Source organism: Rhinolophus sinicus, linkage group LG09 (genome assembly GCF_036562045.2).
Source record: "Rhinolophus sinicus isolate RSC01 linkage group LG09, ASM3656204v1, whole genome shotgun sequence".
NCBI lineage: Eukaryota > Metazoa > Chordata > Mammalia > Chiroptera > Rhinolophidae > Rhinolophus > Rhinolophus sinicus.
In genome coordinates this window covers 45879137-45894426 of record NC_133758.1, presented here as the reverse complement: position 1 = coordinate 45894426, position 15290 = coordinate 45879137, and the positions used below count along the sequence as shown (strand labels likewise).

At 38.2% G+C, this 15290-nt stretch overlaps 1 protein-coding gene across 24 annotated transcripts in view; it reads left to right on the top strand.

The window, feature by feature from the left end:
• Positions 1–15290, top strand: part of DLGAP1 (DLG associated protein 1) — an 860924-nt gene that overhangs the window by 610672 nt on the left and 234962 nt on the right. For 6 of the 24 annotated variants that reach the window (XM_074340276.1, XM_074340277.1, XM_074340270.1 and 3 more), the window contains exon 2: positions 11297–11410. The exons of the other annotated variants lie outside the window; for them this stretch is intronic. In XM_074340276.1, the coding sequence (XP_074196377.1) occupies positions 11297–11410 (114 nt within the window). The remainder of the gene's footprint in view (positions 1–11296; positions 11411–15290) is intronic. 24 annotated transcript variants of the gene reach the window in all.

Genomic DNA, 15290 nt, shown 5'->3' with positions numbered 1-15290 from the left:
ATTTTTTTCAGCATTCTTACTTTTTCAATTCATGTATTCCAGTTCAGGCCTTTACTCTCCCCCTTTTTATGTTTTTGCTGTCACAAATTATCCCTATTTATGCTGGTCGAATAGCCTCCTTCAGTATTTCTTGTACTGCAGGGCGTGTGTTAGAAAATTCCCTCAGCTTCTGTATGTCTGGATAGGTCTTTATTCCTCCTTCATATCTAAAGGATATCTTTGCTGGATATATTATTCTTGGCTCATAATTTCTCTCTTTCAATAGTTTGAATATTTGAGTCCACTCCCTCAGGCTTGTAGAGTCTCTGATGAAGAATCTGATGATAACCTAATGGGCTTTCCTTTGTAGGTTACCGTCTTCTTTTCCCTGGCTGTCTTGAGGATTCTTTCTTTGTCATTGATTTTTGACAGCTTCAATACAATGTGCTTTGGAGAAGGCCTGTTGGGGTTGAAGTAATTACGTATTCTATTTGCTTCTTGGATTCGAGGATCCAGTTCTTTCCACAAGTTCAGGAAGTTCTCGTCAACTATCTGTTTGAATATACTCTCTGTTCCCTTCTCTCTTTCTTCTCCTTCTAGTATGCCTGTTATTCTTGTATTTCTCTTTCTGATGGAGTCAGAAAGTTCTTGTCGAGTTCTTTCATTTCTTTTAATTCTCGAGTCTCTCTCTTCTTCCGTCTGTGTCATTTGCAGTTTTCTATCTTCGATGTCACTGATTCTTTCCTCCATCTGGTCAACTCTAACTACCTAAGCTGGCTATTTCATTCTTCATTTCTTGTACAGAGTTCTTAATCTCCAGAAATTCTATTTGTTTCTTTTTTAAAATTTCAATCTCTTTGGTAAAATATTCTTTTTTTTTTTAATTGTTTTTCTCAGTTCATTAAACTGTCTGTCTGTGTTTTCTTGAAACTTGTTGAGTTTTTTAAGAACTGCAATCTTAAATTCTGTCATTTAAGTCACATATTTCCAAGTCTTTAAGTTCATTTCCTGGAGACTTTTCATTTTCTTTCTGAGCTGTCTCATTACTTTGGTTATCCATGGCAAGTAATGAATTATTATTTCTCTTCCTAGATATCTACAGGAGTGGATTCTGCAACTGGTGGATAGAAAGAGGTCTTTCTTTTGTTTTCCTGTAGGTGTTGGTAGAATGTTTTATTTTCTCTCTGATGGCAGCATTTTATTCTCTTTTACACTGTAGTGTTATATTTTCTCTGCACTGTTCCAGCTCTCAGACAATGAGGGGAGTACCTGGAAGATGGGCTTCTCCTCTGTGAACAATTCACCTGGGTCACAGGGCACCGCCTCCATTGGGGAATGTGGAGAGCTTCTGAAGTTCCAAAGCTCTTCCTGCACCAGATTCAGAGCCTGTGTGTTTCAGCAGCTCCGTTTATTCCTGCAGGGATCCACCCAGATAGTTGGGGACAGGGTCGGCGTGGGTTGTGACAGGTGGCCCAGAGCAATGGTGGCAACCACCAGCACTGTCCTGCTCCCACGGTTCCCTCCCCTTTGCCTGAATTAATAGGGCTGAAAGTCGATGGCTGCGGACTGGAGTTCTCAGAACTGCAATATTCTGTTCTTTTGATCTTACACTGCTACCGTTCTGCTTCTGGCACTGGGCACATGGTGGTGGAGCGAGCTCTGGGAGCGTGGGAGAGGTCAGCGAGGCTCAGTGCCTAAGCCTTCTGTTCTCTGCTTGGCAGTGAGGGCTTAAACCTCCGTTTTAACCCTTCTTCCCATTTCATGATACCCAAATGCCTCCCAGACACAATTTTCATATCTCCTTTTGGTTGCTACATAACATAAAAACAAAAGGAAAGACATTTTATAAACTAAAACAAAGCAAATAAATGTATTGCTCCGTTCATAGAAAATTATGCCTTCTACAAAACTAGGCAGAGAAATCAATTGTTACTTAAGTGATTCTCATTCAGAAAGCCATCTCCTCAAAAAATTCAGATATGGAAAATTCCTTATGAGTTTCCCTTGCCTCTATGTCCAATATACGTATGACAACTGAAATCAGGTCAAATTTTACATGTAGTAGCACCTTGGATGGAAGAAGAGAAGAAATCCTAGTTGCCAGACTGATGGCTGTACAAGGGAGAAAGTTAGTCTCACCCTCTCTACCTTGGCAGTTGGGGGAGGGTCTCTAAGATGCACCCCACTTTCAGCCTACTCCTATCCCCACAATGGCCTACCCACTCCCAGAACATATGCGCTATGTTCCAGACTTCTTCCAGTGTTATTGGGGACATTTGACTGCTTTGGGTAGAAACTAGGAAGCCACTTACAGGTGTGTTTTTTCTGATTTAAGACTATGTCCTCCTAAAAAAATTTCCCTCTGGATATTCTCACACAAAACAGTGTTTTGTTTTGTTTTGTTTGTTTTGTTTTGTTTTGTTTTGCTTTGTTTTGTTCTGGATGTTGTCCAAATCTGTCTCAGGGAAAAAGAAAATAATTACTTTTTGTCAAATAGGATATCATAAGGGGAGCTTAATTTAATGCTTTTCTATTAATTCCGAATTCTTTACCCTGCACAAGCAATTGCAAACTTGAGTGGGAGGTTAAGTGCCCACTCATCCAGCTGTAGTGAGGTGTATATGAATTGCAGAAAGCAAGCCTTCTTACTAGGAAGTATGAATATTTGAAGAACCCAAATCAGGTCAATTTGACTCATTACCAAAAGGGAAAAGAAAGGGTAAAAAGACCAAAAAAAAAAGTCTTTCTGAAATCAAATATAATTGCATAGTTACTGTCTATGTGTAGTTCACAATGTCTGAAATAGGAAAACATCATCACTGCATATGAAGTGTGCATATATGTTCATGTGTGTGAGAGAGAATGAAGAATTCTAGTCAACATTTGGTGATAGAAGGAATAATGAAGTGCATGTCATTAGCAAAGTTTCTTCAACATCCAAAGATAATCACTTATTATCTTAAATAAAACATTCTTACTTCATTACAGGTTTTACTGGAAAAGGTTGGCGTGGTATAGGGTCATGATATAAAATGTAAGACATGTGACACATACCTACTTTTACAAGCCAATGCCACTTTCATTTCTCCATTGCTGTTTCATTTGCACAGATTCTTTGAGTGAGACAAATAATGGCATAGGCTCGACACAAAGTGTAAGTTCCCAAAGACTGGGTTTTGTTATGGTTCTACCTTTCTACACCTAGAGGCCACCTTCCATTTTTGTCCTCTACGTCTGCAATCAGAGAAAGCAAAACAATTTTACAAATTGTTGAAAGTATTCATATACATTAATAATTGTTTCATTGGCTACAGCATGATGTAGCTGAAAGCACACAAATCCAAGAGAGAAGAGATTTAAATTTTAGCCCAATTCTGCCCCCTTATTAGCCTTATAAACTGTAATTTACATTCTGGGTATCAGTTTCTTTCTTCATTTGTAAATGAGGGATGGACATTTACCTAAGAATGAATAGATGTTCATGTGAAGAAAAGGAATTGAATCTGATAAACTCAGGGATATACTCAGCTTTCCTTACTGGCTGACATATTAGCATTCATATTAGACACTAATAGGAATGGCAACTCTCTAAGAAAGCAGTGTAATACAGAGCATTTCCCAACCTCTTCTATCTTGGAACCCTCTTCCACAGAGCATTTCCGGGATGAATAACCCATAAAATATGCAGGAATCCACTGGATGAGACGACAATTTTAGGCTTCTACTTAACTGGTCCTGCACGGTCTGGTGTTGGGGCTCTCTGGGCCTGGTGGAGTTCCATTGACCCTGCTGAGGGATGTGGTTGTGATTCACTAAAGATCTCCACAGAAACATCCAACTGCAGCTCCCTGGATGCTGGTTATGCATCCAACCCCCAAACCCACCACCATGATTTTATATCCCCACCAGCTCCATGCACCAGGACCCCTCCTGATATTTTCTGCTCAGTTCCCTCCTACTTGCCCACATCAGATGCCATGTTTGTTCCCTACCATTGGTAAAGGATAATTCAGGATTAAAAGTTCCAATGCTTACTTCTGAATTGATAAGTAACTCAGTTATAAGTCAGGTGATATAATAAAATATTTGGCAAGCAGTTTTATTTTATTTTATTTTATTTATTTGATTTGATATTCTCCTTGGAACTGGGAATATAGGCATGAATAAGACACAGTCTCTGCCAGATGAATGACATCATCTCTCCTCTCAAGTGGCTTACAGATTGGTGGGGGAGACACGTTTGTAAACAATTAGTTTTTAAATAATATGATCAGTGTTACATTAGTAGTATGTGCCAGTTGTTAGAGTAAATTTTTTTTTTCTGGTTAGCTCTATATTTGTTTTATTAGGACAGGTCATTTTGGAATCCTTGGTCTTTCAGAATGTAGAAGGGCTTAAATAAATAATCATTTTCTGAAATTCCTATTTATTTTATGTGCTGTGATGTTTCAAATGACTGCAGATTTTGCTGTTCATTTGTCAACAAGAATCAAATATGCCTTGATGGATCCTTTGCTCTTAAAACCATGTCCATCGACTTGATGTGCCAAGTACTCTGTTAGGCACTGTGTGCAAAGTCAGCACAGCAGAGGCTCACTCTGCTTGGCGGGACTTTTTGAGCCTCCTGAACCACTGGTCAGGGAGTTGGAATTTACACTTAGGTCTGTGACCCAAACTAACTCCTTAGAAGAATGGACGAAACACATACAGCTCGCAATGGCAGTGTCTCTGTCTGGCCCTGGAGACTTGCACCCACCACCCCAGAAGCTGACACCTGAGATCCTATCTTCTATGGTTAGTTCTGTGTGACCACCTGGCTAGGCTAGAGTACCCAGTTATGTAATCAAACACTAATCTAGGTGTCACTGTAAAGGAATTTTGCACACACGGTCAGTATCTACAATCAGTTGATTCTAAATAAAGATTACACTCAGTAATGTGGGTAGGCCTCATCCAATCAGTTGAAAGCCCTAAGAGGAAAGTTTAGGCTTCCCTGGGCAAAATAAATTCCGCCTCAAGAATTTCTTCAGCTCTATTTCCTCCCTGAGTTTCTGACCTACCAGCCTGCTCTACAGATTACACACTTGCCAACCCCCACAATCATGTGAGCTGATTCTTTAAAACAAATCTTGTTTTTTCTGTTCTGCTCTGAAACATTTACTGACCCAGCATGCCTTACATGCAGACCTCTGGAGATTCCACCAAGTGTCCTGATCTTTCCCACCCCAAGCCCCTCCCACCCCCAGGCTGAAAGAGTCTTGGAAATATTGCATAATACGTCATGGTTCCGCTCTATTGTAAATTTAAAAAGCTGTAGGGTTTGCCCCATGTAGAAATTAAACCATCACTTATGACATGATTTCTACACAAAAATATCATCTGAATTCCAAAAAACAAGTTTTTTGTAATATACGTCTTTTTATATATCATCTTTATCCTTATAGTAAGTCCCTGAAGGATGTATTACTGTCCTCATATTATGTTTCAGAATACTAAAGTTAAAAAATATTAAGGTAATTGGGCCAAAATCACATCTGGTAAGTGATAGATTCAGATTTGGACCCAGATAACCTGATTCCAAAAATCTATGCTATATTCATTGCACCATGCTCTTTCCATATAAGTGAAAACCTACAGGGGTAAGAATTACATGATGAAAAAATATTCTACCTTCTTGTGTCACTTTTGTAAGTGTGCTGTATGGAGAAAGACTTAAACATTACCTGACATTTATTGAGGACTTACTACATGCCAAGCTCTTATTTTAATGAATTCCTTTTTTTTAATTACAGTTGACATTCAGTATTCTTTTATATTAGTTTCAGGTGTACAACATAGTGCTTAGATATTTATATACTTTACAAAGCAATCTCTCTGATAAGTCTAGTACCCAAATGGCACGATCATACATAGTTATTACAATAGTATTGACTATATTCCCAATGCTATAAAGATTTCTTAGATGGAATGTCTAGGATAAATTATATATCATTTCTATAGTTGAAGATTTTTAAATTCTTATTTATTTTCTTTAATAACAAGTTATTACTAGCAATTTTTATCCCAGGTCCATCTATTTTGGTTGTGGATATTTAATGTCAGAAGTTTCATATTGATATCTACTACGTTATGAATTAGAAGAAAAAGTCATAATTGTTCTAAGAGGAATGAAAGTCTTTTTTAAAATTAATTTAGTGAGTTAGTTTAGTTGTTTAAAATGTTTTGAACCCAGGCAACCCTGACCCCTGATACATAAGAACATGCAAACACATTCAACATCAGTTGCAGCCAATTAGTGGATCACTCCATCTGGTTGGCATCTCCAGTTCTGGCCAGAATGTTCTCTGAGTCTTGGCTACAGGGCCCCTTTCAAAAGACACTCCTGTCTGTCCTCATCCTGAAGATAGAGAGCTTTTAAGGAATATTCTTCTACATAAATACAATCAGTGAAAATAAAGGTAACTCAATTGAAGAAGTATTACTTTAGGGTCTCACACTATTCATTGAACAAGCACATGTTAAGCATTTACTTTACAGAAGGTACTTTAAAAAAAATGAAGATGAATAATGTGATCTCTGATCAATAATGAAGGTGGTGGGGCTCTGTGCTGGATATTCTAAAAGCAATGCTTTTCAAACCAATGGTCACAACCAATTAGTGGGTAGTGAAATTAATTCAGTGGGTCATGAATAATACTATTTTTAATTAAATAGACTACAATAGAAGAAAGTAGAAAAGAAGATCGAGTGTGTGGCATGCAAAGAGGTTAAGTTTTTCTTTTTCTTTCTTTCTTTCAGTTACATATGTGCATACACTGGTTTTCATAGTAAAATATATTTCTTACTGTGAAACATAGTCAAAAACTATTTAAAAGCTGTCACTCTAGAGAAAGAGCAGAAGAAGAAAACAAAAGCCTTGCTCTCAAGAAGCTTGCATCTTGCTGGGAAGATAAAGCTCATTCATGAACAGCAGAACCCTTTGTATAAAGCAGCTAATAACTAAGAGTTAAAATCAAAGTTGCTGATTTAGTGTCCCAGTGGGATTAAGGCCTGGGAAAAATCACGTGAATCATTACTCCTTCCTCCTTGAAAAACTTACTTCACGCAGCTTCCAGGGCAATATACTTCGTTGATGCTTCTCCGAGACCGGTAGCTTATTCCTTCTTAGCTACCCACCTCCTGTGGTTGGATCAGTGCCGAATGGGCACAACTCTTGGGCCACTTTTCTCGTCTACCAACACTCATTTCTTAGATCATCTCATTCATTCTTGAGCTTTAAATGCCATGTGAATGCCCACATGTCTTTTTGCAGCCCAGATTGCCTGAACTCCCAGACTTCTATATTCAAATCCTTATTCAACCTCTCTACTTAGAGGTCTCAGGGGCATCTCAAACCTAGTACGTCCCAAACTGAACTCCTAATCTTTGTCCCCCAGCCCGTGCCTCCTTCAGGCCTCCTCATCTCAGCTAATGGGAATTCAATCCTTCCCGTTGATCAGGCCAAAATGCTTGAAGTTATCCTTGACTCCTTTCTTTCTCTCAATTCCCACATTCAAATCATTGTTAAGAAACTTATTGGCTCTATCCTCTCCCAACCCCCAATGCTACCACCGCACCTCACCTATAACTCTAGTCTTGATTATTGCACGAGCCTCTTAACTCTCCCGATTCCACCCTCGCTCCCCTCCAGTCATTCTTAATTCACCAACCTAATTCTCTTAAACCAGATGTGTAGCATCTCTCATCAAACCTCCATTCTGTTCCCATTTCACCCTGAGTAAAAGCCACAGTCCTTACAGCGGCCTGAAAAGCCCATGTGATCTGGACCCCACACCTGCCCATCATCACTCTGTGCTCACCTTCTGCCTCCTGTCACTCCACTTCACCCACCTGGACTCTGATTGTCATCTTTGTAGGCATGTCTCCCCTCAGGACCTTCTCACCCACTCTTTCTACCTCAAGTGCTCTCCCTGCAGATCTCAGGGCTAACTCCCTCTCGCATTCGATCTTTACTCAGTGAGACCATCTATGACAATGCTCTCTAACCTCCCATATCCCACACCCTCTCTCCTCCGCATGCACACTCTGTTCCCCCTCCCCTTTCTTTTACTCCATGGCACATATCACCATCTAATGTACATTTTACTTATTTTATTAATGTCTATCTTCCCCAGGAAGGCAGATTTTTTGTGTGTTTATACATTGCTATATCTTCAGTATCTAAAGCAACACCCACTTCACAATAATATGTTCATTAAATAAGTGAATGAATGCTTTTAAAGTATTTTGGAAAAGTCACAACACAAATGGTATTTAACTCCAACTTAACCACTAAGTGAAGGAAGAGAATACCTTAATAAAGTTTGGTCTAAGAAACCTTACCTCAAATGCTGCAATTAATGCTCCAGTTGGAACATTTCCTTTTCATGAAGCTTAAACTAGTTTGGAAATACTGGTCCAATAGATAGCTATTGAGTGTATCATATTGCTCTATACACATGCTTTGTGTGACAATCATTAGTTCTAGATATCATGCTGCCTAAAGGAAGTGGGTTGGAATATAGGCTTGAAGTACAAATCCTCAAGAGGCAACCTCCCCATATGGCAATTATTAGAGTGGAATTTTGTATTACACATGTACATAAGAACACCTGAAATATTATTCAATTCTCCCTAGATATCAAGAACTAGATTCATATAATTTGAAAGATGATGGTTTCATTGAATTAGTATGAACAGGATTCACGAAGGAAAAATTCTATTTTGGCCCTTTTAAAAGTAGTATACTTTTACGTATTGTGAATGGAGTAAAAGGCCCAAACAGCATTGAAATAGGGTAGTAATCAGACAACAGTGATGAAAAGCAGGAAATTTTTAGTTGTATCTCTCCTTAAATATATTGATTTGTTGATTTTTTTTTATAGATGCCGAATAGCAAAGTTAATGATTCACTTAATTTGTAGGAATAATTTATAGCTTCAGTTGAGAAACTTAGTATCCAGAAATCAATGACAGAGAAACTAAAAGAAAATATTGGCTGAAATTTATTTCAGTGTTCATAATTTTTGAATTAAATATTAATACTGGAGATGCCTGACTTCATATTTAATAGACTCCAAAGGAGCTCTACCATTCACTCATAATAAGATCAGACTTTAAGTTCTAAGGGAAAAGATCCATATTCATAAACATTTGACAAGTAGTGAGGTCTCAGATGTGCTGAGAGATTTATGAGATTTTAGCCAACACTGAAATTTAGTTTTATGAATGATATTTCTATATCTGGGCTTCTATTGACCCCAGGAGGAAGATCACTAACCTTCTACCCACATATCTGCTCCTCAACACCAGACACAGAATTCTAGTTTGCCTCAGGGAACTCAATTTTTGGAAGTAGAGGTGCAAATCACAGGGGATGTGGTGGACAGATACCACCACCCTAGTGACTACAATAATAATGGGAAAATGTGATGGCTCAGCTAGCCATTGTATGCCACCAGATAGCCTCCAATATGCCAGAAAGACATGATAAAAATGAACAGTTGCATTAAAAACTAAGAAAGCATTCTAAATTAGCTTATGTATTATATTGTCAGCAGAAATAAATATAAGATATTTACCATAGACCTAAACCTCTGTTGTTTTTATCTTGAAGTCTTTTAGGATGTTTGTGTTCTTCCTTACATGTCACAAGAACTTGTAGCCAACTATAACTTCTGGGTGATGGGTGTTCTGTGAACATTACTTTTTTAGTCTTTTGATTCTTCCAAGCATCTAACGCTCATTAATTGTTACATGCTTCAAAACGTTATAGCATTCTTTCTCCCAGCAACTTAACTCTTGAGTCTTACGTTGAATGGAAAATTGTTACTAAGACTTGAAACTTATAGACAGCAACGTGGTATCACGAAAAGAGCATAGAAATTTGAGCGAGAATTCTGCCTTTCAATTCTGACTATGATTTACGAGTTGTAAAATTTACTGTAAGTTATTTATTGAGAACTGTCTCAATGTTCTCATCTTTGCAATGGGATTAATAACATAACATTTCTGTATTATGTGAAATAATGTTTGTGTATTAGAGATTATAAAATGGCTATCAGCAAATCCTAAGGCTAATTGCTTCTCTATTGATGTACTGAATGATCAGAAATATCTTTGTCCCAGCATTCCAAGGTCCAGAGGCGCTGTCTGATTAGATCAAATGCTCAGCCCTAAGCCCAGCAGTGGAACTGGGGAATATGCTTTGCTGATTGGCTGAGCCCAACTCCTGTGTTACCCCTAAAACACGTGACCCTCAAGTACGGGAGGAAAGTTTACCCAAAGCAAAAACACAGGGATATGAATACAAGAACTGAAAGTGGAAGCAGGGTGGCAAAACTCACAGATGTCCACTACAGTCAAAACACAAGGGGAACGATGAATAAAGTTCATTTTCCTTCCCTGTCTCCATAGTGGAGTGTGTTATCTTAGTTATTATTTCTTGATGTGGGATCACAAGGGCATCTTCCCGACAGATAGTGCCCCCTTAGATGTAGCCATCACCTCAGTAACATTTCCTACCAGCCCCCAAAGGCCCACGGATGCCTCCCCTTCTTTAAGGGTCACAGATCTTGCCCCTTTGCATTTCTCCTGCAGTGCCATTTCTCAATGGCATCCATGCACTTCATACTCCTATAGAACATTCAATTCCTAAGGAACAGTTTTATCATCTCAGAAGAGTACATTTAAGAACAAACTGCAAACCTAGTAGGTAATTTGGGGATACTGAAATTTAATACTCAACTCAGCTTGACTTGCTTTAAAACTGTTTTTACTCTTTTTCTTCATCCATTCCCCCAGATTTGCGTGGTCCACTTAAAATTTGTAAACCCTTTTGAGACCAAAGACTTTGTTTCATAAAATACTTTTGGTGTATTTACCTGGCACATGCTGTGGTGCTGGGTGCCCTATAGATACCTACAAATGTCTGTGGGTGAGAATAATTCCATAGGGTCATAGTGGACAAATCACCATTACATAGCACGGTTTACAAAGTTCTATTCAAGAGCATTTTAAAATGTTATTTGGAGAGAGATGTGGCAAAGGGCATATGCCCTATTTTGAAAAAGGTGGGTATTTATCCTTGCCTCTAAAAGGTAATTTTTAAGCAATCTGAAGCAAATTTTTACACCAGCTTCAGGCTTCAAGGGGAGTTAGAAAGGGCGGTTGCCAGGAAAATCTGATTGGAAAACACCAATCAGGCCTTGAGATCTGCACATCGCGTAATTGTAATTTTCCTATTCTTGCTCTTTTTTTCTGCTTTTGCTATGAGAAGAGCAAGCTAAAAAGGCTACAGGGACACTTATGCCAAGTCGCATTTGTCAAGTTGAAAGCTGTGTGGAGCAGAAAAGCAGTTCTCCCAGCTGCAAAGAAGATGCAAAGGAACCGAGTGAGTAGGGAATCTGAGAGCTCACTAAAAGTGCTTAGAAGGCCACTACATTCAAGCCATTTCTGTGAAACATGGCAGTCAGGAACCTGAAATCCAGGGTGAAGCTTTCTTACAACTGCTGAAAAACCCCTGGGGTTCTTGGAGGCCCCCAAAGCCACCTTTGGAAAGTGTGGCTGTCCTGTAAGTTTCCAATTCCCCATAAAGTGTCCATTTGTGTTTAAGCAGGAACTGATGACGACAGTCAGTAAGGGTGCCACAAAATGGTGAGACAGCAAACACTGTTTTACTTCATAATTATTTATTTCAAACCCTCTTTATCTTTGCTAGCAAATTAGTCACAAAATAATATTTATGTTTATTTTAATAGTTACATTTTATTTTAAAAAACAATACAGTTGAGTGGTGCAATCTATTTTTTTTAAGTTTATTTGTTTATTCACTCAGTCAACATACATTCATCAGAGGTAGGGCAATATTAAAAGCTTTGGTGTCAGAAAAATGCAGACTCCTACTCATTGTTATGACTTCGGGCAAGTAACTTCAGCTTTTCAAGTCTGAGTTTTGCGGGAGTAAAATGGACGTAGTAGTGCCTATTTCATAAGACTGCTGGAAGAATTAAAATAAAGTAAGATAAATCTCGTCTTTGAAGATATTCCATAAATGTCAGTTTATTCCATAAATATCAAGTCCCTAGCTCTCCTTTCATAAATAGAATTTTTCCTCATAATTACCTTTCCTCATCAAGTTCAGGAAAGGCCAGATATGTTGACTCCCCTCAGTCAGAGCCAAGCATCTTCATTTACCTGTTTGCTTTCATTGACATATTCTGTGCTTAGGAAGAAATCAACAGCTGCTGAGGGATAGCCCTGCAAATATAAACCTATAATTGATTTCCACCACTTTAATCACTGCTTTTCCTTGTTATATTGTCTTTACTTCTATCTAATCAATCAAATGCCTAGGCTGTTTCTCCCAGGCTTTTTGGTTCCTTATGATATAGAACTGTTTTAAATCCCACCTCAGTCTTAGGTTCATCAGTTTTCCTCCCAAATCTCTGCAATGCAGGACTGCCCACAGAATTGCATTGGCCTGCCCTGGTATCTGTCAGGATATATGCTCCATTTCAGCTGTCCCGGCGTTCTAAGTGTCTGCATTCCTTTTGTGGCTCTCAGATTTCCCAAAATCTCACGCATTTTCATTACTTCAAACCTCACCATCCAACTTCCCATCCTGAGATTACTCGCTAACAGTCACTCACACATGGCTTCATCTCCCAGCCATTGTCTCTCAGACCATCATTTATACAGAATGACTGACTCTATCTACATTTAGTTACACTTTATGACTGCAGCCTAGCCAATGTGAGGACTCAAACCATGCGTACTTTGGAAGAGCCTTTTAAAAGTAAGCCATCCCATGTCTGAAATAGTATTTCTTACAACTTTTATTTCAAGGCATGTAATCTTTATTTTATTAAGTTTTTTCCTCCAGACCGAACTTAAAACCCTAAAAAGTCGTTTTCTTATCTGAAATATATGTTCTTTAGATGATCATAAAATAATAATTGTTAGTCACAAGACAGCTAAGATCTGAATATGGGGTGAGGGCGGGGAATCCCTGGACTATGTATAGTAGACCCCAGCTTGGGCATGGTCTCACTCTGGGCTAGCTACTAACCACTCTGACCTCAGTTTCTTTACCGGAAAAGCTGAAATTATAATACTTACTCTTCTTATCCTTCAAAGTAGTTGTAAGGATCATGAGATATTACGTGTATTTATGTTTTTTGCAAAAGCATGACATAGATGAGTGCTAATCATTACTACTAATTTTGTTACTAAGAAATATGAACTTTAAGTTTTACGATTACTATACCAGAATACATCCATTCCTTATTCTCATTTTCGCACATATTCTTTAAAAGGGTGTTTAATTGATTCAAAGACCATATTTTTACATTTTAGTATCTTTATTATTGGAATGTGTCATATAATCTATGGCATGTCAGAGTTTAATTGGTGACATTTATTTTTTTCTTAATTGTACAAAAAATATTGAGGCGTTTTCACTGGTATCTCAGATTCAGTAAATGTGGTATTTGGATCTTAGAAGAAAGCTGAAGAAGGGTAAAAGTAAGAATACTTTGTCTATTTAAAATGGAAATTTTATTAACCAAGTTGGAATAGGATCCCTTCCCCCTAAAAAAAAATTCAGCAAAATGTTTGAAAAATTCAGACAGAATGTATTATCGTGAATCATATCATCTTTAATAGTTCCCTATGGTGAAGATTTTTAAAGGACCTCTAGCTTATTATAACTTTAGCTCACAGATCTCCCAGAACTACTGTGTCCTCTTTCAACTGAGTTTGGGAAACCTAAAGGGAAAAAAACAAAATAAACAACATTTTTTTAAAATGGCAGCACCACAAAGAGTCCACTTCCAAAGGTTTTGAAGAAAGATAAATATATTTTGTGCTTGTGGGCCAAGTTAGGAAAGCCAACTTTTACTGTAGAAGATAGATATATAGATGACATTTTTATATTTATAGTTTTCATATACTGTTCTATAGAATTATATATATACATATATATATATATATATATATATATATATATTCCATTTTCACTGTGTTCACACACATTATCTGTATTTATTGTAAATCTATTATTATCTGTATTATACAAATGGAAAAACTGTATCAAAGAGATGAAATGACTTATCCAAGTTCACACACACTGAATGAAAGCTGGTGTTAGAATTCATTGATTCATTCATGTCACATTTACCCAGAAAGCTATTCTGTTTCTGGCACTGTACTAAGCCCTAGAAGTAGCAAGATAAACAGTAAGAAGCTTGCCTTCCTCACCTTTCCTGAACTTTCTAACTCCCCCACCCCTTTGACTAAGAGTTGCACAGAGCAGAAGCTTCATGCAACTCAGAGCCTCCCTGACCCCCAGCTGTTGGCTTTGACAGTCATCATACATCTGTTATGCATAGGTCTAGGCTCAAAGTTTCTAAACAAAAATCTTCTCTGGATACAAAAATGGTTCCCATGGAGGTTTCTTCCCTAAGATGTCTGCTTTGTGAACCAAAAGGAGGCATTTGAGGTTTGATCATTGGGAAGCCAGGCAAGCTAAGAGGCCCAAGGAAGCAGGATAGAGATAAGTCCCCAGGACAGAGGGCTGTGCAGTACTTCCTGATGGGGAGCTCTCCCTTAAAAATGACGAGAGTAGGCAATATATTAGGAATTTAAGTTTTTGCTTGCCATATTTCAATTATTTCTGCCCCTTCATTACTACACAAAATTGAAAGTGGCATCAGCCTTTTTGGAAATCCAAAGTCATCCATTGTTAGGGAGCATCTGTGTGCTCGTTACCACCTGCATGCTGTGGGCAGTGCAGAACTCCCATAACACAGACCTTTACTGAGCACTTCCTGCATGCTTGTGGGCATTGCCTCATGTAATCCACAAATAACTCTGTGGGGTAGGAAATGGAAAAAGAAAAGAGAGGCACAGAAAACTTAGTTAACCTGCCCATGAAAATTCTTAGTTACTGTACCAATAGGATTTCAAACCTGGGAAGTCTAACTGCAGATCCCAGGCCTGGGACCATTCAAGAATACTGCTTCCCTGATTTCAGCGAGTTTACTGAGTATTTGGAGAGATGACACAAAGACACATCAACAATTAGTGTATACAAATGCCATTGTATGGTTATGCAAATTAAGTACTCAAAGGGAATATGTGGGTCAGATTTGGGGTCACATAATCTCCATCACAACTATACAACTCTGTCCGTGTGCCTGGAAAACAGCCATGCTCAATATGTAATGAATAGGCATTGCTGTGTGCCAATAAAACTTTATTTACAAATACAA